The sequence below is a fragment of the Phoenix dactylifera genome, chromosome 9 (assembly GCF_051530095.1).
Source record: "Phoenix dactylifera cultivar Ajwa chromosome 9, Ajwa_hap1_PhDact_Kaust_v1.1, whole genome shotgun sequence".
NCBI lineage: Eukaryota > Viridiplantae > Streptophyta > Magnoliopsida > Arecales > Arecaceae > Phoenix > Phoenix dactylifera.
In genome coordinates, this window is record NC_143198.1 from 1,902,704 (window position 1) to 1,929,827 (window position 27,124).

The following is a 27,124-nucleotide window of genomic DNA, read 5'->3' on the forward strand; positions in this document are numbered from 1 at the left end:
CAATTAGGTCATATTAGCTTACTTTATACTCAAGCAATCTGCAATCATTAGAAAGGAGCGAACCAACTACTTGGATTAAGCCATGTCAGTATCTTCATTTTATCACAGAGAACAAATTTATGCAGCGTGGGTCTCATCCTAGAGTAGTAGGTATAATAAAAATTTCTAGAACGCTTGAAGTATCAAATCAATAGTTCCATATAATTACGCCGAGAGAAATATGGCCGAGAATATGTTCCACAGAACTAACTCCTGCGATTGCTTCTCATCATTGCATTGTATCAGCTTCTGATGCCAGTGGCCCATGTATAACTTAATAACTTCAGCAAAAACCACAAAAATGAATGGAAGCAAAGTGACTAGGTTGCATGAGATAAGGGGGTCCACTGCTACTAGCACCCATCAGATCTTTCTATCTGAAGACCAGTGTTATTTGGATGTTGCTAATCGTAGGCATATGTATGTGGAAGTTTTGATTCTTATATTGCTTCATTTATTGAAGTCCTATATGATTTTTGGTCAGATAGTTGTATATCCAAACATTTTTTTTTTCTTTATCGAATGAGATAACTCCTTGTACACAAGCACAACAAACATGCCTAGTTTGTGTTAAAACAAAAAAAAATCTAAGTAGGACCAGCTAACTAACGAGATGCATCAAAAAAAAGGCATGCATAATAAAATAAAAAAATATTATATACTATTTAACATTTATCCCTTTAAAATTACTATTTATACAATCACCCTTCTTCTTAGCTATTGTCGCAATTCCATTCCTGCCACGACGTTTTGCCGTACATCTATATCCCAACAACAGCACGACTCTATCATGAAGCAATTATTAATAAATCGAAATGACTAAAATACCCTCCCGTCCTCTTTAATTGCCCTCACCTTGGAGAGCTTGCCCATGTCTTCTTTCGCCTGTTTCACTACTGTTTTCGACGCCACTTGCCGCCGCGCTCCTCGAACTCATCGGCCTTCTATTTGTCCGCATCCTCTCCGTTGCTCCTACCACTCTTCTGATCCCCTCAAGGCATTTGACGATATGTCTCACAAGAATTAGATATTCCTCCACCATCGTTGGCCCTTTCCCATTGCCATGAGAGACGCTATATCTCTTCTGATGGGAACCTCGGATGTGACATTAGATTCGCTATTTTAAGGTTCCAATCCCTCTTTATCTCAACGACGTCCTTAAAGTTAGAAAAAAACATTGGTGTCTAAATATATGGGGGGGGGGGGGGGGACGAAATAGGATTATAAACAGTGAGAGGCTCATGCCACAATCATGGGTTTTGTTGGATTCTAAAACATCAAATTATAAATCAAGTAGGAAACACGTACTCAAAGCATAATCATAAGATCGTCACAAATAGATGGAGTTGATAGGCATAGACTTCCAAAACAGCCTGCAAATTCAAATGGTTTTCCATTGCTTTTCCTAGCTCCGGACGCCTATACATATATATATATATAATATATATATATCCGCAACCTAAAGCGGCCAAGTTTGAGCACAAAAAATATCAAATTTTATATACGCCTATTGCTGGAAATGGGACTTGGGGGCGACCGTCGTCTGAGAAGAATGAGCTCTAGTGTGAGATGACGGGTGGCGGTCCGTCGGCGGGCGGCGTCCTCCGGGGAACCTGCAAAAAGCCGGTGGTCGGGGTTTCCGGCGCCGGCCCTCTGATGGGATGAGAGGAAACATGTCTCCGGAGTTTCAGAGTCCAACCCCCTCTAAGATGGAGGGGTTTCCCTTTTATAGAGGGGTATAGGATTATCTGTGATGTGACGGGGCGAACGGGTTACCGTCATGATTGAGCATATCGTATGAATTAATGCATTGCCGTAGGAGATCAGGCCGGAGCCAATGAGTCGTCGTGGTTGATCAGACGTAACCGAGCAGGTCAACTGTTTGCCGTAGAGGGCTTGAGATTCGTAAATAGCATGCGCATTAATTGTTGAGTGAGCCGGAGATCAGCAGAGGTCATGCGCATTGCTTATTGAGGGAGCTGGAGATCAGCAGAAGCTCTGCCAGGCTTCCGAGGTCGAGAATGTTGAGGTCGGACGTCTCAAGGTCGAGCGCCTGGTCGGGCGCCAGATCGGGAGCTCTGAGGTCGGGCGCCTTTGAAGCCGGGCGTCTTCAGGTCGGGCGCCTCCAGGTCGGGCGTCTCTGAGTTGGGCGTCTTGGTCACGTGCCGGCGACGCATTCATGTGCTTCGGGGCAATTTATATTCCCCCAACAACGCCCAATGCGAAGCTCGGTTAAAAATTAACAGAATTTAGGCCTGATGCATGGCCTATGGTCAGCTCCACTAGTGCAACCTAGTATTGCCAACATCTGGAGTTTCACATGTACGTCGGTCTTGTTAATTCATAATTTGTGAAGGCAACGTATTTCAACTTCAACAAAATATCCCTCCTTTCTCCTCTTGGACCGCGCCATCTCCTTGGATGGTTGCAAATTATGCCAGCTTGTGTCCAAGTGGACATGGAGCGGAGGCAGGCTAAATAACTTGACAGAAGGAACTATAGGGTAGAAGGAACTGATCGAAGAAATATATGTATTAGACAAACAAAACAAACCAATGTACTCTTTCTAGAACTTCTGGCTTGAATTATTTGATTTTAGAGGAAACACCAACAAAAATAAGTACCTGTGAAATGATAGTACAAAAATGAACTAATACAATAGACCATGACCCATGGAAGTGGAATTTTGTTGTGAACCAGGCACCAAGCTCCTCGGGCCAAGACTTTTATCTTGCCTCCAATGCGGAGTAGCAAATTTTTAGGAAAATTTGACATCTCACAGATTCTGGCAAAGGAAAAGAAAACAAGCAGTCATCAGCAAAACATAGCATTAACACAGAAAAATTGAGCAATTCCAACTAAGAGAATGATTTGTAAATAATTTATAATCTGACTCCTCAATCATGCATACCTCTGGAAATCAAGACCCAATAAGTCCTCTGTAGCGAGCGTAAAAAACAACAAAAATGAACAGCAATCCAGACACAAGTCCTGATATACCAACCACCTGTTCAGCAATCAAAAACCAAGATGTAGGCTAGATATTAGAAACATTTTATGCATGTCGAATAGCCCTTCTATCCACTAATTCATAGATACTCACCCATTTGAACAGGTATCCATGGTTATCATTCCATGAAAATGGGATATTCATGCCAAAAATCCCAGCAACTAGCGAGTAAACAGTGAGGGCAGCAGTAGCGCCATTCAAGAAAAGCTCTAACTGCCATTAGTATGAGAAAAGTAAGGCTGGACCTATCAGGCACCCAACCAGAAAGAGAACCAAAGCCTCCAAAAGCACATAAGCAAGAGCATATTGCAGCAAATACAAAAGAAGTCACAAAGTGCTTGATTTGGCAAAATAACAAGCAAATCTTGAAATGTGATCTGATTGCCATCAGAACAATGTGGGACTTCTGACTTTCACTACAGGCTGAATAAAGTTTTAAAAATAAACAATAGAGGTAGAAATTGTCACCTGAATTAACTGATTTCGGTGATTGTCAAGCTGCATAATTTAGAACATTTCGGTGTTTATCACACTATTCATGAGAACCACTTGAGTTATTTTAAGGCAAACAAAAGGACTTTTTAGTATTTAGAAGCCACCTGAAAATTGATATAGTCCTCAGTGTCATCGATGTATTCCCGCAGCTGCAAAGAAATATGCGACAATTTTCAGAAACAAAGTGGAGACAGAAATTATGAACAGCCAATGATGTATCACTTTCATCCAATGCCCAGCTAATCCAAAAGTATAACAATTTTGAGTAATTATATAAAATCTGAAATGATTCTTTCAACTTAAAAAAACTGAAAAAAAGTTATCCCAGGAATAGGCAGAGAAAACAAATGAATAAAGGAATAAGACTTCGATCAATCGGACTCATGATACAAATCATATATTCTATTCCTGCTGTGCTTGTCAACCTATTATGCCATGCTACCTTGATAAGACAGTGGGGTGAAGACCAACGACGAAGAGAAATAAGCAATATGTAAACATAACAACTAGTGAGTAATTCATTAGATATGGTATTCATTGTATTAATAGTAGGATTACTGATGCATGGATACATGTACATCCATTAACACTAAACCACTTGCCTTTTCCCAATAATATGGACTCAATTCAATGAAACAATATATGATCAAAATAAATTTAAAAATTCTTATGATCAGGCCTTGGGACTGAGACTGGGAAAAATGGTGCCAGGTCAAAGGTACTAGGTAAGAGTGGGACCTACAATGTAATGTAGAAGAGTAGTAAGCACAATGCAACCTGCCAAATAATTTAGAACTTCAGATGGTTAAACTCATGTTGGAGCAACCCTAAAAGATTTTTGGAAGCATGGAAGAATCAAGACGGATTGTAGTAAGGTTAAAATAGAGAAATAGTTTAAGCTCATGTCAGAATGACCTTTAAAGATTTCTGTAAGCTTGGAAGAATCTAAATGAAGTAATTCATTTGAGGCACTTGTATGATAAATGAAAATTCAGATTAAAACACAGTCAACAGGAAAAAATTATTTTCTATTAGAAATATGTGTATTTCATAATCAGAGAACATACACATGAAAAGAGGAGAAAAAAAACCAAATAACAGCATCGAAAAATCACAACTCAATTAGAAGTCCTAGTGAAGCCATGCATTGTCTCCCATCAAGGCCATCCTCACATGGAATAGTATCTGTAATGCAAATTTTCATTTCTGGAATCCTAATCTGTCAAACTTCATCTACCTTCTTACCTGCCTCTTCTTGAACATGTATAACAGCAATCACCTTCATGGAACTAGAAGATGCATAAGATTGCAAGCAGTATTTTAACAATGCAAAAATTATGACAAAAGTCATAAAGATATAACACTGGCATCTTTCTCCAACTTCGCCTTAGAGAATGACAGTTTTCAACAAAATCATAGCTCTACATGCAGCACACATATCAAGCAATTTTCACACATAACACATCACCGAACACCGTCTGCAAACATTTCAAAATAACTAGTGAAACAAAAGCCTGATAGACTCATTAGATGCCATAACCTTTTTTCAAAGAAAGAGCAACAATTTCTACTTTTCTTTTAACAAAAAAAGTGAAAATTAAACAATGGACACTCCCTCAATAATACAACCAAGAAAGGACTAGCAAAAAATAGAAAGAAAAAAAAACTGCAAAGTATGGTCAAAAACTTCCAAAAGAGATTATTTTCCTTCACAGACTACCTCTTCCAATCTTCCATGCCATTTTCAGGTTTAAGTTCCACCTCCAACAAAAATTCATATGGCATGGTTTACCGAGCAACATGCAAGGTTACAGAAGTGGGATTCAATCAATAAACTCAAAACAAGAACAGAATTTCTTTAATGCTTTTGGGGTAGCTTGTGGAAAATATTTCACAATAAGAATAAAAAATATTTCGAAAAACTATTTTATAATCAGAACACAGCAAGAGCTTATTCAGAAAAATAAAAAAATTAAAAAATAGTACAAGTTAAAGTTAGACAACATATATTGTTTGGAATAATCTAACGAAGCATGCTAATTATAATTAGTATGCTAATATTTAGTGAAAAAGGATAACACAGTATGAATTATAATAGTATGGAAAAAAGGAATTATATGACTACAAAATACAAAAGTATGAAGTTAAATACTTGCATTTGTTCTGGATGTAATGATCCTTTTTCCCAAAAACATGTAATCAATTTTTAAAAGTAAATAGAATCTTTCTTTTTAAAAAAATTGTTCTCCAAGTTAGGGAATTTCATATTGCAAGATCTTACTTGTAAACATAACTAGAAACATGAAAAATCCAGAATTTAAAATATTTGAAAAAACATAATATAAGGATTTCAAATTTTATGAGCCAAAATATCAGATTTTAATATATTATGTCGGCAAGATCTCCAAGATCTATCTGTTTTATACAAACTTGGAAATTATTTTAGAGAAACAAGAAAAAGAACATTCTTTTCAACTAAACTTCAGGAAACCCACCAACCTAAAGCTTCAAAATATTCTCAAATTTGCAAAATCCAAGTTTAATTAAGCAAAAAATGTTTTTAGATGCAAAACCAACTATCAACAACTAAAGGGATTTTTTTTGGGAAAAAAAAGAAGTCTACCCTCACTAAAAAATTGGACCAGGTTAAAAAGCCTCATAAACATTGATCTCAGTCACCTTTACTGTGGAAACCCCAAAACAGCGTTGGCTTCTATTTTAGTTTCCGCTGAAACCAAACTAACTGGATCACAGCTTTTCTGCTTCAACCAAATCTTAAAACCATGCACCAAACTATAAGAAAGGAACCACCAAACCTCACTTGCCAAGGAAAATGGTAACATTCAGGTTCCCCACCCAGCTAATTATATTAGTACAAGCAACCTCTTGCTCCATCAAATTTTATTCCAAAGACCATTGCTTGTATGAGTACGCGTACTTGTGTAATGCGTGAACTTCAAAATTGTCCACACTCAGAGGACATAGTTACGAGAACAAGGCACGGGATTCCGATTGAATTTTGTTGTCTTTCCAACTTGTAATAGATTTACCATAAATGTTCTCTTAGGCCTTTCCCTCCTTTTTCCTGGCCATACTGCAAATCCAAGTAGCTATCCTTGCCATAACTCCTCAAATCATTGTCATGCATTATTTGTAACATTATATTCAGATCTCCATGACCTCAATTAACAGGTGTCCACTGTGCCCACTAATGTCCCTGTTTTTAGCCTGATGCCTTCAGGTCTTATCATGCATATTCAGCTCCAAAATATCAAACAAGTAGCGACAATCCAGTTTACAACAATTGACCATAAATGAATTAGAATGTAATAAGAAAATACAATTTCACAATTAGATATAGCATACCACAATCACCTGCATTTGAGGTCTGATTATTTGTTATACTTTCATATGATATTTGGCATGTAAAAACATGTATTGTCTGACATCCTAACAGTCCATAATATGTGAAAGACCAAAATGTCAAGGATTCCTCCTACACTAGTGGCTGTATAACATTTTAAGACACAAATGAGTGCCTGTGCCATAAGAAAAATTAGAGCAGATAGCACAAATTTTGGAGGACTTTCTTTTACTCATTAACATTAATGAAGCCAGTTCAATTGAGTAAGGGATGCTTACCGTGGTCAATTGGTTCAAGGTGCTGTCAGCTTGTCTAAAGTAAGCCTGCATAGCTAGAGTATAGCGCACATTAGAATCTGTTTATTGGACAGGAATGGTTTCTAACAATGATATATCAGAACAAAATTTACTGCGAGAAGTAGAAATATCATTATAACCTCAAGTAACATCTCAAGTTCCTCGACATCATTCTCATTTCCATGAAATGTTGCTGCACTTGCTCTGCTTGCTCCAAATATTTTTGAAGCTATTGTTGGTGAGGCAGGTAAGTGGTTAGGCACAACAGAGTTGCTGTTAGGAGAGGATGCTCCAGCCATCTTTCTTGACAAGTAAAGATCGGCCATGTCATTGTCATCATCCAGTAACTGTTCGAGTTCATCCCTTACCTGAAGAAGGCAGCAAACTTGATTACTAAAAGGGAGAGGATAAAAAAAGAAGAAGAAGGAAGACAGCTTCACTGCAGTCTAGACCCTAGATATGCATCAAATCAGCATGAGATCCAAAATTTGCACATGGATATTAATATTGAAATTAATTTATAAATATTTTGTGGATAATAGCAATATTATGCTTGAGAACTATCTCTAGATTTCTTCAGTTGTCAAAATTTAGAGAAGGAAAAAAATCAACACTTGAATATAGAAGAAAACTGCAAATCACATTCCAGTGTTGTTTCACTTGACAGCAATATATGGACAACATCATTCGAAGATGCAACCATGTAACTTATGATAGCCATGAATCACCAGTTAAAATCAACTCATCGGGCACTAAGATTTCATTGTTTCCTACAGTCATATCAATCCATAACATCTAATCAGCATTTCCAGAATGTAGCAAATAAACTAATGGGTTCTCTTACAGGGATCAGCCTATAACATTTTTCCTGATAGCAAATGAGAGGCAAGCTAAATAGAATAAGATAGCTAAACCAATGCATCTTTTTTGAAAAATGTCAAAAATACAACGAAACAATAATGCACAAATCAAAGGAAATATCAAACACGCGTATAACAATTTAACAATGTCGTAACAACAAATGTAACCTAATAAAGCCATGAGTGTTGCAGGAGATGTATTGTTTACCCTCAGCAAAATAAGTCAATACACCTAGCCAGTTAATATATGTCAGCAGTGAACATTTAAAAGGTTAAAAAAATCTGCACCTTTTGAACACGAGCAGTCAACCTTGTCATTGCACTCTTAAGCTTGCGCACCCTGTCCAAGTTACGGCTGCTAATCTGCAGATTGTGACTTCGTTAACCAAATTGCCAAAAGCATAAGCTAGAACATATAGATGAAAAAAAAAATCTTCTTAGACACAATTAATATTGTTGTTTCTTTTGTGTCGGCAAGGTGCGTCATATAAACCAGAGAATAGAAAGATTTAAATCAGTAGACAGTTTATGAGTTAATTAAGAATACTAGTTTATGAAATCCCTTTATTTAGTGGGTCATAATTTGTATTTTTTAACCTTCTTCTGAAAATTAAAATTTTTAATGATTTTCCCATGCAGCTTAATCGTATTAAGCATGTGATTTTGATTTTTATAAGAGCCAGATGGCATTCCTTAGGTTTATGTGACTTTGTCATATTTGAGTCAGAACCAACTCTATCATACAATAGGTTTGAAGAAACAGATTAAATAATGATCATGTTTAGAGGGCGTACTCGTATGGATGAGAGAATTGCAGAACTGAGTATATTGGTTAGACGGCATGAGCTGCATTTTTATTTTTATTTTATTATAACTCTAGATGCCAGAAAATGATGATGCCTTCTTCTCTCCACAAGGTGACCTTGCAACTCCATAAGCATGACATAACCTCCAACCAGATTTAGGGGACTTAGCATGAACTGGTTTTCGTATCAAAGCCTAGACATCTTGTAGTTGTAGGGTTCTCTTATCATGCAATGATAGCAATATGAACTTACGTTCAGAATTCATGTTTGCTTGCAATAACTAAATAGCTTGAACATCCGGTATAGCTGGTGCCAATAACTGAAGTAATGTTTATACTCACAAATAGAGTGTCAAAACTCAAACCAAAAGAAGCTCCTAAGTAAAGTTGACAATAACAGAGGGCCACCAAATGCTTTCGCGATAGGAAAGCAAAAGGCTGGAACCAAAAAAGATGATATGGCATAATCCAAATTATTTGGATGCCAAAGCATACAAACAAATAGATGTTAAGATGATGAGTACTGAATTTGAAAACATGGAATTAAAAGTGATCATTCCAACAATAAAGAACTTGAATGTTCTGAATAAGAGAAGGAAGATGAATTTAACCTAACAAAGTTCAATGTCAACTACAAAAATTGTTTGGACGACATCAGCATCAAAGTTTAATTTAATGGATGATTTTTTTTAAGACACATCAAACAGAAACAATCTCTCCTTACCTAGCTATTTTCAAAATCTTTGGAAAAAAAATGATGGTTTTTACCACCAGCAACTATGAAGATGTGACCTTGTGCTAGTGCACAGTTAGACTCCCGACCAAATCTAGGTTTTAGAAAATGGTTCAAAAGACATGATGCTATTAAAGGAAAGTTGACATAAAACAAAGTGAATTAACAGAATTTTTGGAACAAATGATTAAGTGGTGTTATGTGTAAGAAAGGATGCATGATACAGAAAGTAAGTTTTCACATACCTTGGAGGTCAGCTCATCTAATGCAGGGTATGCAGCAGCTTCCAGATCTGTCGTACGAGCACTGAGAAAGCTACAAATTGCTTCTAAAGCAACTTCGAGGGCTCGAAACTCAAATGGAGATTCTGTATTGCATGATATGAGCATTATCAGGGCTTATAAACAATAATGCCTATCTCACATATTATGCTTTGAAAAAGAGTCCATACAAAACACCAACATTTCACATTTTTTGTGGTAAAAAGGCTTGAACTGACAAGCATGATGACACAGTTCCACATCTCAGGCAGCCACTTTGTTCACAAAAAAGCACATCAAGAAAATAAAAGGACAAGCATTAGGTCTGCTCCCAGTCTGCAGTCTGCCCCTCCCAGGACCATGGATTGCCAGACCACAATGGGTAATGGCTCTTTTTTATCTTAACTCAACTCTGTTATAACTTTCAAGCACTCATGCACACGTACGCACGTCACCCATATGACGATACAAATAAAATTACTAATTGATGAATAATAACATGTTACCTTGGCTTCTTTAGATGGATATCGAAACATCAGACAATCACTTATACCTTATTAATAAGATCATGTTTATCTTCCAACAATATACCTTACCAGCAATCTCCAAAATAAATATTCCAATCCCGGATTGTATTAATATGGAAGGAATTTTGGCATATTCTTACTCAAAAATGCATTTGAAGGTACATGTAATCTACCGATATCATCCAGTGTTGCTCTATAATGAATAGATATGTTAATGTCCTTTCACAAACTTTTCCAAGAAATTTGGTAGAGACGAAGTACAATTAAAACAGGAAAATACCAATAGTTTATATAACTGATTTTAAATGCTTTGATCGAATGGCCACAGTGAAACATTTATTTTTCCTTTTTGTAAAAAAAAGTATTAATATTCATCAAAATAATTATATTTATATTTGTTAAATATCAAAAATTATTTACCAAGAAAAAAATAAAAAGCTTAGCTACTTTTATGCACAAAGTTTCAAGCAATATTTTACATGTAAAACCCTACAAATTCTATTAGTTATCTATACTCAATCCAATTTATAAGTTATACTGGAAATATTAACGCAATATGTCACCTTACAGCAATGAGTGCGTTATCACATCTAATCATTCTTTTCTTGAGTAGTAAATCAAAAACAAATATCTACATTCGAGCATTTATGTAAACTCAAACTTTATTGTAAAGTCAAAATTTATTGGCCTTCACATGGAAGTCAAGACTGCCGACACTGACTTCACTTTAACATGGTTCGAGTTGAAATTATCAGGGGCCTCTTTTATCATTCCCTTGAGTAATAGACAACTTTACTGTGATATGGTTAAATTTGAAAAATTTATATCCTTTAAGATGAGAAGAGCAATTTCTATATCATGTACTCAAATTGTTGTTCAGTTTAAGTTTCCAAAAAAATGTTAACAGAAAGCCTAAACGTGCGAGTTGAAAAAAGATGATTTGGTTTCTACTTGTTCAAACCCCTTCAAGAAAAATTACAGTTAACAAAACCTGGAAAATTAATCTTGTTTAATTTTTTTTAGAAAAAAGAGAGGCCATAATAACCTAAATTCAAGGTTTCTTTTTTTTTTTTTTTGTCCCTTCATTTGTTATCACAAGGTTTAAGGTCAGAGGTAACCAATCAGGAAAAGCAGTTCTTAAGCAGTCATGTAATATTACAAATCACCATGTTCTTCGACAGCTTCAATCTCATTGTGTCCGCTTCCTTCACCTTGTGCTTGCTGAACTACATTGGCAGTGGGTAGACGCCTGTGAAGCTCCGCCACTACTGGAATGACATTCTCATTGTAAGGATCTCTAAGCAACACCTACAGAATCCATCAAACCAAAGAAGGGTAATCACAGAGTGGAAAAAAAGAAAAAGGCTTGTTCCTTTCCTACTACTACAACTACAGATGCAGAATACTACATTGCATCTCCTCTAACAACTTAAATATTATCAAAACCACACCAAAACAGGTAAGTATAATTAAAAAAAAATCCAACTTTAATTAATAAAGAACAAGAATAGGAGAGTGCAGATCACACCTCTTCTGCCGTAATTATCGCTTTAATGTGCTGTTTTTCAAGAAAAATAAAAGATACGTTAGCACATTAATTAACAAAATCTAACAACAAGGAATCAATAATGAAAACAAGAAGAATCATTAAAAAAAAAAATGAAAAGGATTCACCTCGAGATTGAGAACGATGGCCCTCTCCCGTCCCAAGATTGAGGAGGGATAGGAGAGCAAGGGATCGATGATCCTGAGATCCCGGGCGTGGACCTGGACCCGGTGCATTATGGCATACTTGTCCACGTCCAGGACCTTCGCCTCGCCGGTGAAGTCCAACACGATCCATCTCCTCGTCGTCGACGACGACGCCTCCGCCACCTCGCCGTTGGCCTCCAACGCCGCCGCCTCGCCGTGGGCCTCCAACGCCGCCGCCCACCCCTCCCGCGCCATCACATCTCCGTCCAAGAACTCTAGATTCTATCAAAAACCTCGACGGGAGAAGATATCTATGAAAAATCTTGACGGGAGAAAACGGGAGAGGGGAGAGTCCACGTGTTAGATCAAATCCTCCCAACGATTCGGTTGCGAAGAAGTCTCCCACGAGCTTATCTTAAAAAGTAGTTTGTCCGTTTAGCTTACACGCGCCGTAGAAGGAAAGGAGTTTCGAGGCTCACGGCGGGCGGGAGAGAGGGCGGTTTTGAGTAGGAATCGAATTGTAACTTTTTTTTTTTTTAAAATATATATATATATATTATTATTATTATTTTATTATTAGTAAAAACGGCAATTCATATAGTTCTAATATTAGTACATCCCACCAAGTTAGAAGAAAATAAAAGATACAATGGGGGCGCGAGCCCTACTATGGGCGTCCATAAAAACTTTTCGGAGTGTCGTGCAATATAGAAGGCGACCCAGTCTGCTATCCTGTTTGCCTCCCGAAAGACATGTGCTATCTGGTACATACACAGCTCCACTACTAGCCTGAGTATCTCACGAATGAGTGGGTGACCATCTCCATACCTGTCTGCACCCCGTATTCACTCGATCACCATAGATGAGTTACCCTCAATGTATACCCACTCGGCACCGAGCACCCACCTCGCATATGATATCCCCTCCCAGGCTGCTCAAAGCTCTACTACAGCAATGGTAAGGCCCGGCGTGCGTCGACCCCCGCTGCTACCAAATTGCCACGGTGGTTTCTGATCACAAATCCAACACCTCCAAACCTCCCATCTGCCGACACGCTACCGTTAAAGTTCACCTTGAGAAAACCAGGAGGTGGGGGCACCCAAAAAACAAAAAGCAAATCTGAGCAGTTGGTTCGCACTCCATCCTAATCCAACTAGTTTTCTTCGTGTGCCTCCATGATATCTAGGCCGTCTATCTGGTGTATCTTTAGACTTCTATAAGATCAGGTGATGAGTTCGCGACGGATTTGTTGCTGGAGTAGTGATGGCCCGATCGGCACTCCTGATTTGACTGGATTCGATTTGCCACGTATGGACCACTAAGCGTAATTTTGGTTGGATTCTCATAGTTGTGTATCATAGATTTGTGTTTAGATCCTGCATTTATCAAGATTAGAATTTCCAGGAGTATTATTGGGAGAGTCCCACTGTAACTCATTGCTTATATATTTTTTTCTATATGTACAAAAAAAAGATAAAGTTCAACTTACACGAGCAGAAATACTATATAACAACTGTATCTTTGAGTTGGAGATCAAATAATATTCCGATGGTCTCTAACTTGCAGTATGAATCTCAAAATTTGTTGCCAAAATTATGAGAATTCATGTGAGCATGTATTTAATTCCACATCAACTATTCTTTGGATAGATCTTAAGTACTTATATAAGACCAAAAAAAACAAAGTATATCTTTCGGCTAAATTTTTTTTATAAAACCCTAAGTTATTATAATAATATTAAAATGGATTCTATGGACACTATAGTGAAGCATATTGGACTTAATCATGGACCGCATAGAATTGTATGGATTTGGACTCTTAGCTTAGTAAGGATACCAGAGTTTATTAGCTATACATTGGGTAGAATAGATTTTTTAATTTTTACCGTGGCTCCAACATGGAGATTGACGAGCAGTTCAATTGCAACTCTGTTTTATCATCCAATCCCATTAGAGCCCAAGATTTGGAGATCAGGCACCAGCTTCATTGCACATTGTGCTGCATCATTAAAGCAACAAATTTTTCTTTCATCCAATATTACTTGTCAAGGAGGTATTATTCATTATATGGTCGCAAACAGCTAAGATTGATAGCTAGAATTTTTGAAATTGATGACTAAATTTTTGGTTCTTTATCCTCTAACCTCATTAGCACCCAAAAATTGGATTCCATGTACGTACCAGCTTTGTTGCTCTCTATACTGCATCACTAGAGCAACAAATTTTCCCTTCATTGGTATCTATCACAGGTGAGAAAAAATTTTTTCGCCCCCATCAAGATTATCTCTAATATCATCACTTTGATGGGATAGGAAGAGAATGTGTTTGTCAATCAGTTCATGAAAAAAAAAAATCTAAACATATCACTGATGGGATCATAGCCATCCATTGAGTATTCTCTCCACTTGATCAATAACATACATCAAGGGCGCATTTGGTTTGTGACCAGAATTGAAATAAATTAGAATAGAAATCGAAATGGCCATATCTCCATACTTGTTTGGTTTGTAACCGGAATCAGTTAGAATAGAAATCTAAATAGCCATATTCCTCGATTTGTTTGATTCGTGACTGAAATTGGAATCAAAATCAAAATGAAATTTGAATACCATGGAAGTGTAGGGGTTAGGTTTTGGAGAATTGAGGCATTCCTATACCCTTTTTGAATCGGAATAGGATTGAACTCCCTCAAACCATATAGATGAAATGGGAGTCACTCATTTCCATCTTTATTTTAGAGTTCAACTTTTTCAACTGAACATGCCCAAGTGCCAGATTCAATCCAATAGAAAGAATATCCAACTGAAAAAACATATGGTAATTAATCAAGACTTGTGGGAAATAATTTGACCTCATTTTGCTTCTACACAAGATTAAATAACCTGTGTAACTCTCCCCATCATTATGCTTCCCTATAAGATTGGCTAAATTCTAAGATTGTATTCTTTCGCGTCTATAGATCCCTTCATCTTTGTTTTCCTCCGGATATATTTTATGAAACATATCAGAAACGTGTTGGTTAGCAAAAATACATGCCAAATTGGATACAACTGCATATATAGAGACAGCATGATCAGGCTGATCCAACATGGACAAGCTTCTGAATAAGTTGCAGACCAAAACCTTCATAGTTTCATACTCTTTTGCAGCCACAAAGATCAGTAGATTTCTTTTTTGTTTGTTTGTTTGTTTGTTTGAAGTAGGCAATATCTCACCAGTTCCTATGGTTTCCTGTGAATATTCCTGCAGCGTAACATTCATGAAGATTATGTGTCCACGTGGAAGCTATTGGTTGGCTGTGAGAGGATGAGGTTGGAAGGGCAATCTAGATTACGTGTCCATGTCGAAGCCATTGGTTGGCTGTGAGAGGATGAGGTTTGAAGGGCGATTGTGTGGAGCATGGCATAAGTTCATGTAATAATTTGGAAGTCCCTGAATGAAATAACCCAGTGCCCACAGGCCCACACCACCCTCATTGCCGGTCACCACACAAGCTCCTCTCCTCAACCATCCTCCTCCTTCCCTTCTCGAGCGCTGACAGAAATGGCTGCCATCAGCGCCACCACAGTGACCTCAACAGTTGCACGCGTTGCCGTGCCCAGGCGACTCACCGGCATCTCCTTGTCACCGGTGTTAGGTAAACACTTATATATATATGATTATTAACCAGATGATGGCCATCTTTGCCAAATAACTGAGAGTTTTGTTTTGAACATGGACTGTTCAGGATTGCCTCAGATTAGAGTTAGAGGTGGAAGGTTGAGGTGCTCCTCGGAGCTGAAGCCATCCGTCGCCGGTGGGACGTCGACGGGAGTGTCATGGCTTGCAGCTGCAAGCGTGATGAGCGTGTCAAACCCAGTCCTGGCCCTGGTTGATGATAGGATGAGCACCGAAGGGACGGGGCTCAGCCTGGGAATCAGCAACAACCTGCTGACTTGGATCCTGGTTGCTGTGTTTGGTCTCATCTGGTCCCTCTACTTTGTGTACACCTCTACCCTTGAAGAGGATGAGGAATCTGGACTGTCCCTCTAAGCCCTTATGTAAACAAATGGAAGCTTGTTTGGTGGTGAACTTAAGAATTTAATCATCTGTATGAAAGCTCTTAACATTGTTTCTCAGTGTTGTGTTTTCTTGAGCCTTCTTTGTAGGCAGGCAATAAGGTGCTACTATTTAAGGGCTAGCTCCATCTAAGCTGAAACTGATGCAAAGAACAAAGACTTCTGATATCTGAAGCAAAGAAGAAATATCTTTTGGATTGCAGCAAAAAAAGAAGAGTAAGAAGCTACGCAAGCAGGCTGAATGCCAGAATTAATGATGCAGGTGGGAACCAGGGAAAAATTTTATGCTAAATTTTTAATTGTTAATTTAGTTAAACTTGTCTAGAGAAGAGGTATCTGAACATGAAGTATGGCAGGGGTATTGGATATACCGCGATCTTCCGGCATGGCCTTTTTCTCAATTGCTATCTTAGGCTTGGCCTTTTGGGGGTAATATATTTTTTTATAAGTATTTTTAGGCAATATTTAGATTTTAAAAATATCCATATTTTTTTATGCATTAAAATGTGGCTGGGAATATGCTATATATCCATATTCTTTTGTGTTACTACTTTTCTGGGTAAGTTGCCAAGACATGTCCATATTTTCCATGATACCTTCTCTCTATATATAATAAATATATAATAATATTTTATTATATATTATTATATAATAATATTTAATAATATACTATACTATACTATATAATGCATATATTATATAGGATTTAGATTATATTAATAGTATCATATAATAATAAGGTTATGGGTTTTTAGAAATAATGTAAAAAGAATATTTTACCGACTGATGGGAAAATAATTACCTACCTCCCAAGTGGGTAAGTCTTTTTGCCCATTTCATGGGTAAATGCTAACCATAGAAAAGAAACTTAGCAGCGTAGAGAAGTATGAGAATATAGGTAAGTCAGTTAATAAAAAAGTTGACCAACTTTCTCATAATATTTACCCACCAAAGAATGGCCCTCAAGGATGATTCGGATTTTAGAAGGAGGGAACTCCAGTGTCTTTAAACCACAAATAAAATGAAAGCTAAGTAGTGCCCTGACAAACGTGATGGAAGTAGTGAAGAAAGAATGGCAAAAACATATTGTATGAGTAGAGTAATTTCCATATAGAAGAATGGAAGTGATGTCAATATTTATGGATTGGAAAAAACTAAGAATTTACTGATTTTCGACACTTTAACTATAATGTAATAACCGTGTTTTTTTTTTATGATAAGAGATTTGGGTTTTGTTCCTTTATTTTGATGCAAAATAAGATAATTTGCATTTGGTTCACAATGGTGTATAATGGAGAATATTTGGTTGCAAAACAAATATGGATGATCAAATGGAGCATATGTATGTTTTAATGGCTCGGGATTGTTGTTGTGATGATGATTTTGAGTAGGTGGGTTTTGCTTGATTGTAATTATTTACAAGAAGAGTGATTGAATGGGCTTATTTCAATCTGATGTTCTCACAGATGATGAATATAATGATAACACTTTAATTTTTGTGCTCCCTCGCAAGCAAGCAATAAATGATTGGGTTGAAGAAATTCCCACCTCATGAAATAGTTTACAAAAGGTAGATATCCGAGCTTGGTACCATAATTGACTCTTCAAGTTGCTTGCTTGCTAAAGTTGAACGCTTACTACATATAAAGTAGCGGTTCCCTAATAATCCAACAAAATGTTTAAATCAACATTTTTTGGAAAAACATAAAAAGCTAAAAATCGAGAATCGTCAGCATGCCCAATCAATCAAGATGATCGATGAGATTGTGTGAGTGATCGGGTTCAATGTCTTAGTAAAATAACTTAAAATTCACTTTAAGAGTGATTGAATGACAAAGCAAGAAGTATAAGAACATGTAGTGAAAAGATAAGATAATTCCAATAATGATGACCATGCATATAACTATTAAGTCTCGAGAGAGACCGATGCTCCGAGTTAAAGATAAAACCTAAGATATAAATTAGGTGAGATGGCCTTAAGAGATTGTTGATTCTTCACATCGATGCAAAAATGTGTTGTAGTTGCCTGAAAAGAAAGAGAAGATTGGTCCCATATGCCTTTATTCTCTAATTTCCAAAAACTCTTTAGAGCTGCTATGGGACCGCCTTGGACTGCAAGCATTTAAACTAAAACAACCAATTTATTTGATGTCATTTTCATGCTATATAGTCCTCATTGCCACCTTGCTTTCCATGCATTCTTTCTTTTTCCTTTTTGTAGTGTAAATGTATGCCCTCTTATTCTTGGTGATATGAGACCTCAAATTATTAAAAATATCTCGATCATATCCACTCAATCATAAGTAACCTTGATGTTGGAGAACTAAAATTTCTGTTAATGGCTAGTTTAATCATTGCTTAACCTCAGATCTCGACTAGATTTACTAGTCATTAAAATCATGTTGTTGGAGAAGATGATTTATATTTACTTCACATATTACTTTTACTTTTACCTTCTTTGATCTTAGCCAAGAAAACGCTTACTCTTGCAAATCTCAAGCTCCTTTTTATTAGGTGCTTCTCTTCTTTTTCCTTCTCTCGATTTTTCTATTTCATGGACGGTAAACATGGCTCTGCATTATAGCATCAAAGATTCTTTAAAAATTTGCTGCAAATTTATTGCAACTGCCTTTGTTGATGGAGAACTCATGCATTTCATCTATTCATATTTGAAGGAATTAATCTTTTACGAGGCTGAAGTTACATATCATTAGTTTCTTAATCAAATCATTCTCACCCAAAGTATTTTTCAAGACACACAGAAGCTAAAGATGGAGGGGTGTTGGAATGCCAAATTGATCAGGATGATTAGTGAATTTGTGAGTGATCAAGCTAACCAAGCATACGATCCTAACTCTCACACACAGAGAGAGAGAGAGAGAGAGAGAGAGAGAGAGAGAGAGGAAAGTTATATTTTTTTATTGACTCATGCATTTTTTATTTCTCGGTACATTTTTTTGGGGGAGGAAGAAAACAAGAACCCCTAATTTTTTTTCCTCTTCAAATTTTTGGTGTCACTCAACAATCCAACCTCAAAGAAAGTTGACAACAACTGTTCTATTCAAATGTTCACCATCCCAACTAACCTTAATTTTACCAGAAGTTAAAAAAAGAAAAAGCTGCCTTGACAAGAAGATACACTTGTGTATTGAGTCTATTGACAGGGCAATGATACAAGTTTATTTTAGAAACACAAAAAAAATATAATTATATTATAAATAAATAAAAACATCTGATTTACCATTCCAAGCAAATGACAAAGGGAGTGCACCAACGGTAATCTAGGAGCTAAAAGAGGAAAGAATGAATTCATTTTTTTAATACCATTCCAGGAAAGAAAATGTAGCCACAGTTACCGCTTAGCGATCTTCGGAAGATACGTGCGCATGACCAGGTTCATTCGGTAATTCATTCCCCCTAATCTCGCTTCGCTCTCCCTCCACCCGTTAGGGCAAAATGGCGCGAAATTAAGTCTAATCTCCCGCCCCTTTTCCGACAGCACCCGACCTCTCCCACTTTCTCTATTTCATCGCATCCGCCCCCCCACTCCCTTCCTTCTTTCTCTCTCTCTGTCTCCCCACAAACCCTAGCCTTCGGGATCCGGATGCTCCGCCAGCCCGCCGCGGAGGCCGCCGCCTCCGTCGCGCCCAAGCGTGGTCCGCCGAAGAAGCGGGGCAGCTACAACTGCGGCCGATGCGGCCTCCCCAAGAAGGGCCACGTCTGCCCCTCCAGCGGCGGTCACGCCCTCCCCCCTCGCTCCGATCACCGCCTCCGCCGCGCCCTCTCCTTTGAGGAGGACCGGTCTCCGGCAGCAGCCGCGGAGGCGGCGGAGGAGGAGGTGGCGGAGACTGCGGCGGCGGCGGCGGCGGCGGCCGAGGAGGAGGTGGTGGAGGTGGGCGGCGGTGTTCTGCCGGCGTCGTGCCTGGCGGAGGTCCTGAGGCGGCTGTCGCCCAAGGAGCTGATGGGTGCGGCGGCTGTCTGCCGGGGATGGAGGGATTGCGTGAAGAGGGTGTGGCGATCCGCGGACGAGCTTAGGCTTAGTGTTTCTCCTCGATCTCAGATCGGTTTCGTTGGATCGGTGCTCCACAAATGCGCCGGACTGACCAGGCTCATGCTGAGAATGGAAAGGTTAGGGCTTTTTCTTAGATCGAGGGAGGAAGAGGACGGGGGATCTCGTGGTTGGATGGTAGAGCTGAAAAGAACTAAACTTTAATTTAAAAAAATCGGATTTTAATGGAATAAATATAATACAACCATTATAACTCGCAGATCAGGGAGCGGGTTATGCTGATGGCCTTTGTTCTGGATCTTTTGATGATGGATCCAAGTAATATGGATTTCCGTAAAGGGATTAATATTGGGAAGTGGGGTCGATAGCAATGCAAAAGGAATTTACGAAGTTTTCCTATTTTCTGTTGCTTCTGTTATTGTGAAATTTGACAATGTGGGTGCTAGAGAAATATTTCTAATCTTCGCATTCAAGTCCCTATTCCTTCTATACGGATCTGGGGCTTTGATGTGTTTTTAGATCAATGTAATGGAGGGTCTTTCGATTATGAAGGCCCTGTTTATGTGAGCTACTTTGATCTTTTTTTTTTCGTCCGTGGAGGTTGTTTCTAGATCGGACATGTTTAGATCTTGCCATGATCGTGGGTTTTATGGATTTTAAATCATCTACATGTCAAATTTTATGTTTTTATACTTGATTTTTTAACTATTCCGTAGTTATGGTTATTTTGATGGTCTGAAACTGGGTTGGGAAACGGAAAAAGGGGAAAAATGATTGATGGGGTATGAGGTTAGGTTTTCTTCGTTATTTCTATATTCATCTGCTTCTCTTTTGTTTTTGTTTCTGTATGGTGAACTGTGAACAATGGAATGCTTTTGAGATAGCAAGTGACGTTGTAGCAAGCTGATCTTTGTGAGATCCTCCTCCAACTTAAATAATATCCAGGAGAAAAGAAAATCAGATTCCTCGTTTATCATTGTCTATAATACATCTATATGTTAAAGAGGATTTGATGAAACTGGAAAATAACAGCAGATCCTTCTGTCTTTTGAGTATCCAAGTAGGATAAGTAGGTCCTGATAAGCACATTCTTTCTGCTGTTGGTGCAGTGATGTTGATGCGACATTGCTAGCTTGTGTTGCATTCTCATGCCCTAATCTAGAAGCTTTTGAGATCGGTATTGGCGACCATGCAGTCAATCGGATAACTGGGTACGTGAATGACTGTTATTCTCTGTCCGATTGCCTTTTTTTACTATTTTTATTATTAACCTTAGACTATGATACTTTATATTTTGCTGTCTGAAGTATACAACTGTCCCTTCTATATTTTGTGTGGATGTGCCCCCATATTACTAGGGTAATAAATGGATTTAGGTCCATTTTTCTGCATTTTATAAAATAGATGATTGGGACCATCGAGACATTTTGCTCGCTATTGAGCACCTCTTGCTTATTTGCTATTTCCAGATTGCTAACACTCCCATCAACTATAGTTGTGAATGTGCTTAGGCTTGTGATAGAAAACTCATGTTATTCAGAATCTTCTGTTTGTTTACTGTCATAGTACATTGATGTGTGATATTAGTTCCATTTATATGCTTCCAGCTCCTGTGAAAGATCATGTGTTATACCTGGTACGTTAAAAATATTTTATCATTCTTCATTCCCTTGGACGCCTGTTCGAAAGGTATACGACAGCTTGAAATTTTGTTAACGTGATCAAGTATGACAGTGAGATCATGTTCTTTCTACCAACCATGGGTGTCTTTGAACCTTAGATGTGTATGGGTTGGGTTTCAGTTTATCTTGATTGATATCGAAATATTCATTCCCTTGTTTCATTTGCTTGTTTAGTTATTCTTGCTTGTCAGCCATGTCGCTGAGAGCCTTATTGGTTGGAAATGCTCTTGGTTTTATACATGCCTGTCTTCTCCATACATTGGCTTTAATTTTGAAGATTTTCTACAGTATTGACCCAAATGATGTAATTGCTGATGTTGTTTGTTGTGAATGCTGTTGTTTTTGCTTACTGCTTGTTCGGTCGATAGACTTGTTCCTTCCTTTTAGAAGGATGTTCATGACAAATATTCACAAATATGTCATTTTGTCTTGAAAACTATATCAAATCAAGGTCTGTGCTTAGAGTTTTCTTTTCCACTGGTAAATAAATTAGCAGCAATGTATTACATCTTTCCAATCACATTGTATTTTAGCATCTTGACGTTTCTCGTCATGCAGGGATGAATTGGGCCGTTTTGTTGCTGAGAAACGTTGTCTTTCAATTCTTAAAGTGGGAGGTTGCAATAGTCTTGGCTTTCTCAACCTCTATTCTTCAAGCCTGTCAATGCTATGGCTTTCAGACCTCTATTGCATTTCAAAAATGGTAACTATCATATACTTTTTACGTATCATGTCAAGTTAGCAATTCTTTGATATTTTCTGTGCATGCATCAATTGATTCTCATTTATTCTTTATAGGTCATTAACTGTCCCAATCTGAAAGAGCTTTCTTTTGATTTTACTCGACAAGAAAATGATTCTACAGTTCTTGTTTCTATGATGGATAGTTTGGGCCGTACATGTCCACGGCTAAGAAATGTGCATATTGCATCAATTCGACTTTGTAATGAAGCTGTGCTTGCTTTAGCAAGTGCAAACCTAAGGTATGTTATTTGTTTCAGATGTATGTGAATCACTACATAATGATTTGCCAATTGGTGGTTTAAGTTATTGAAAGAAACTTGTGCTAAGATTAACATCATATGATATTTATCATATGCTTGTTGGGCCGCTGAGGTTTTTTACAGATGTTTGAGCTCAAATGTGAATAACACTGAAAAATCTAGATCCAAATTGCCAAATCCTAGTGCAATACTAAAGCATCTTTACCATTTCTGCTCTTCAAATCTTCATTTTAGCAGGTTGGCTAATATAAATTTCTTTATCAGGGGCTTGCGCATGCTGTCACTTGTTCTTGGTTCAAAAATTACAGATGCGGCTGTAGCTGCTATAGTTTCAAGTTATTCAAGTTTAGAATTGCTTGATTTAAGTGGGTATGCTTCACTCTGCACTCTATGAATGCTTAAACTGTAGAATGCATTGTCCAAAAGCTCCAGATGCGGTGATTTACAGCAATATTGGTCTTTACTACTATATACGGATTACAGCAGAACTCCTTAAACATTCTCTGCGAAATGTTACTTGTTGCAATATCTGTTGATCCTGTAGTTTCTCAGTTTCATTTTTTGCTTGTGTTTCTAGATCAAGCATTAGCGACAGTGGGATTGGAATGATATGCAACGTGTACCCTCAGACCCTATCCAGGCTCCTCCTTGCTCTCTGTCCTAACATCACTTCAAGTAATTAACAAATTTCTTCATGCCATAATGTTTTTTCGAATTTACGCTACATGTGCTAATTCAGAAAAAAAGCTTTGCCTAAGCCTTGTCCCATCTATACGGGGTTGGCTGCATGTTGTGATTTGTCCATATTCTCAGGTATCTGCTTCCATGCCTTTTTCAGGTGGGATCCAATTTGCTACTGCACAGCTACCCCTTCTTCAGCTAATTGACTGTGGAATGAGCATTCGTGATATGAATTCTCAAGAGGAAAGTTCTGAAGAAAATGGTTTGCTTGGTAGTGAAAGTAGTGGAGAGCTTAGGTGTCAGAAATCACCAAAATCAAAGCCACAATCAATTTACCAAAAACTAATTATAAAACACGGGCGTTTGAGAAAACTCAGTTTATGGGGCTGTTCTGGTTTAGATGTAAGTCACACTGCAAAAGAAGCTATTCTTATATGCTCACATGATCTTGTCATTCCCTTCTGAATAATTTACAACAATTGCAGGCCCTGTTTCTAAACTGTCCAGAACTTAATGATCTCAATCTTAACTCATGTACAAATTTGCATCCAGGTATGACTCTAGCATTCCTCATATAGGTTTAGATGTCAAAAGAAATTCTCATTATTGATATGATTCTTTGCAAAATTTTCCCCAGAGAGGTTGTTGCTCCAGTGTTCCAATTTGAAAAATGTTCATGCTTCTGGATGTCAAGATATGCTAATTGGAGCAATTCGAAACCAGGTATTGAGTTATGCCAACCATTGTGACTACTTAAACCTGATTGCTTGACATAAAGATTGAGATTGATTTTTGTTTTATATGCTTAAGATAACATTGTTTGTATGTTGCTAAAGAGAGTGCACAAAACAGATATAAGTTACTTGCATTTGGAGATAGAGTTCTGAGGGAAGATATTGGAAAACACATGTGAGCATATCTAACGTAAAAGGAAATATGGTGTGGGGGGCATAATGCTGGGAAATTTTCTACTAGTCTAGCAAGCCTGGGCTCTCTCTAGAGCGCATATAGCTGTTCAATGGTTGGTGTTGCACTCACATTTTGACAACTAACCATAGATGCTTTTTCAAAATGTGGGTTGCATTGTCAATGGCATGTTGTCTTGTGGGTAAACAGAATATTTTGTGTTTGTAGTTTTAAAATTGGCTATGGGGCTTTATCAGCATACATCAGTATAATATGAGGCAGGTTCTGATTTCAGACTGCATAGAATAAGCACAGCTTGAGATCATTATCTTGGTCTACCAGAAATTTAGGCCAGCTTGTCTGGATTTACTGTTATCTGTACAGCACGAATTTGATGCATCTTCGAGCAACTTGCATCTATGAAGCTCCATTCATAAACTCAAGGTCTTGGTCTTGAGCTATCAACTGATGTCCTCTGGCCATTATTTTTCAGTTTTCATCTTGGAACTTTGACATGTTTGTCACTTCTCTAGGCAAAATAAGGTTGATTATATGACCTTTTTCTTAAATACAGTCACCACTTGCAAGTATTCTTGTCCCTGGTGGCACTCTTATGAGAAATATTAGGGTGAAAAATTATCTAGTATTCCTTTTGAATACTACTAATGGCTGAAATTTTTGTAGGTTCTCAATGAGTTTGCTGCGGCTGAAAACCATTTACCATGCAAGCGGCTAGCAGATGGCTCCAAAAGGGTTCAGGTCCCTCAATACCCTCTACAGGTGAGACTATCCCAAAGCTTTGGCTAGTAGAGGTTTTAGCCAAAAACTGTTTGTTATTTGTATAACTATATTTCTAAAGTGTTTGTGGAATTTATACATTTGTTTGGTAACCGAATTGAAAGAGTATTTTTAGTATAACAAAATGACAATCAAGAATATTGTATAGTACTATAATGTAATATAATATAGTATATAGAGAATGCAGTTATATGGTTTGTTCATAGGTATTTTGGTTATTATGAAATTTTTGTTAAATCAAAAACAGTTTTTTATATCAGCCAGGAAAAGCTTCAAAATGGAGCTTCTCTGAGGTAGAGCTTTTTCAGCTTTTTGAAAAATCAGAAACCACCTCCCAATATTTTACCAATCCTCATATCTCTTGAAAGTGCTTTCTTGTCGTCCGAAGTGTTTCTATAGATGCACTCAGCTGACCTTATAAATGTTACTGGTTACTTCTTTCTTTTCTTTATTCACATATTTTGCAGTATTCTCGTTTTGGAATTTCACAAAACCTTTTCTCATGCCTGCTGCAGCCATCTGATGATGGGAAACAAAAGAGGTTACGGCGGACCGAGTGCACTGTGCATATTGACTGATGATTCTCTTCTATACCATTCAGATTGACCCCGTCAGAGCAGACAGTCTGTTGATTACTGGTGATGTATTCACTTACTGTAGGCCTGTAGACTTGAAAATACTATTTGTTGTATTAACTATACTGCTGGGCTCCTTTCATCATTCTAGATAATGGGGTTACCTTTAGAAATGGGACTGCTTGTAGAAGAATAATTTGCAGCCTAGATGTCTTACTGTCCTCTTCAAAGATAAATTTAACATGATTGAAGCATGTAATTCATTTACAATGGTCTCATTACATTGGATATTTCAGCAGCCTCATTTCTGATTAGAGGTAATTGGATTATACTTATGCTTGATCATCGTTTGACTGGCTTATTAGAAAGGGTTCGAGTTGCATCTTTCGCGCGAAAGAATGACTGATATGTAGACTGTTGGATTGCATACTGTGCAACTCTCAGAGTACTCCAAACTTTTCTATTCGTCTGCCTGCGTAGATCTTGTAGAGATTATTGCAAAGGAAGATGAATCTTTCTTTCGCGTGAGAGATAAAACAACTGTCCTTTAAGAAATACATGGGCTAGTGGTGGTTCTTAACTTGGGGGATTGAACGCTGTGAGCCTGTGATTTGATGAAAGGATGGTAATTCCATCTCCAAATCACCACTAGAGAATAAAATGGATTTTGAGCAGAACTTGTCCTTCCGTGAGTAGTAATTCCTCAACATGATAATGACCATCAATTGAAGCCTCATGTGATCTCTTCTTCTCTCCTAGATCTCTTGCAAAAGCATTGAATCGTTAGAAAAGATTGTCTTAGGTGTTGGAAATGTAATCTAAATTTCAAATAGCGTATATATCGATTTTTAGTATTGGAGTTAGTTATCCTAGTCAATGGAATGGGATAGCGCAGCCAAACAGGTTCGGTAACAGTAATAGAGCACGAACCACGGAGTTTTTTAGATAGCGTTGGTTTAAGGGTGGAGACTTCGTGTGTGGATCCAAGTCTCGGAGTAGGATAAGATAAACAGATTGTTATCTACAGATGAACGTACATTCTAATGGGATAAGGGTGTTTAACTTGTACATTGGCTTGAGGTAATTGGAGTCTCATCTCAGGCAAGGTGATATACAGAGGTGGCCCAAAACATTTGGTGGCCTAAGGCGAACTTACTAGAAGAGGTCTTTTTTTTTTTTAATAGTAAAAAAAATTAAATAAATGTAAAATATTTTAAAATTTTATTTAAAAATAATTCGTCTAGCTTTTTAAGATGCAAAAAGAGGCCGAATTTGATAGCAAGAAGAGGCCGAATAGTGCCGAACTCGATGGCGAGAAAAGGCTGAACCGC

General features: G+C 37.7%; 3 protein-coding genes and 1 long non-coding RNA gene across 4 annotated transcripts; 3 read left to right on the plus strand and 1 right to left on the minus strand.

Annotated features, from left to right (window-relative positions):
* Window positions 1-2,950: 2,950 nt before the first annotated feature.
* LOC103704592 (magnesium transporter MRS2-I-like) lies at window positions 2,951-12,470 on the minus strand. Its single transcript, XM_008787944.5, has 11 exons — window positions 12,064-12,470; window positions 11,918-11,947; window positions 11,556-11,697; window positions 9,848-9,969; window positions 8,353-8,427; window positions 7,345-7,572; window positions 7,187-7,231; window positions 3,649-3,693; window positions 3,518-3,547; window positions 3,143-3,262; window positions 2,951-3,046 (listed from the first exon to the last, which is right to left on the minus strand). Exons 1-11 carry the CDS (start codon window positions 12,334-12,336, stop codon window positions 2,960-2,962), a joined length of 1,197 nt encoding a protein of 398 aa, XP_008786166.4. The 5' UTR covers window positions 12,337-12,470; the 3' UTR covers window positions 2,951-2,959.
* A 3,026-nt stretch (window positions 12,471-15,496) lies between these two features.
* Window positions 15,497-16,198, plus strand: PSBW (photosystem II reaction center W). Its single transcript, XM_008787873.6, has 2 exons — window positions 15,497-15,717; window positions 15,808-16,198. The coding sequence occupies exons 1-2, from the start codon at window positions 15,624-15,626 to the stop codon at window positions 16,110-16,112; spliced, it is 399 nt and encodes a 132-aa protein (XP_008786095.1). The 5' UTR covers window positions 15,497-15,623; the 3' UTR covers window positions 16,113-16,198.
* A 125-nt stretch (window positions 16,199-16,323) lies between these two features.
* LOC148702381 (uncharacterized) lies at window positions 16,324-16,633 on the plus strand. The gene is made up of 2 exons (XR_015968569.2): window positions 16,324-16,400; window positions 16,495-16,633. It is a non-coding gene; the product is annotated as an uncharacterized LOC148702381 (long non-coding RNA).
* Window positions 16,634-19,619: 2,986 nt separating this feature from the next.
* LOC103704535 (F-box/LRR-repeat protein 17-like) lies at window positions 19,620-26,091 on the plus strand. The gene is made up of 11 exons (XM_008787871.6): window positions 19,620-20,266; window positions 21,257-21,358; window positions 22,388-22,532; window positions 22,628-22,812; window positions 23,098-23,202; window positions 23,411-23,508; window positions 23,672-23,916; window positions 24,000-24,066; window positions 24,152-24,237; window positions 25,105-25,200; window positions 25,734-26,091. The coding sequence occupies exons 1-11, from the start codon at window positions 19,743-19,745 to the stop codon at window positions 25,794-25,796; spliced, it is 1,716 nt and encodes a 571-aa protein (XP_008786093.4). The 5' UTR covers window positions 19,620-19,742; the 3' UTR covers window positions 25,797-26,091.
* The last annotated feature ends 1,033 nt before the right edge of the window (window positions 26,092-27,124 follow it).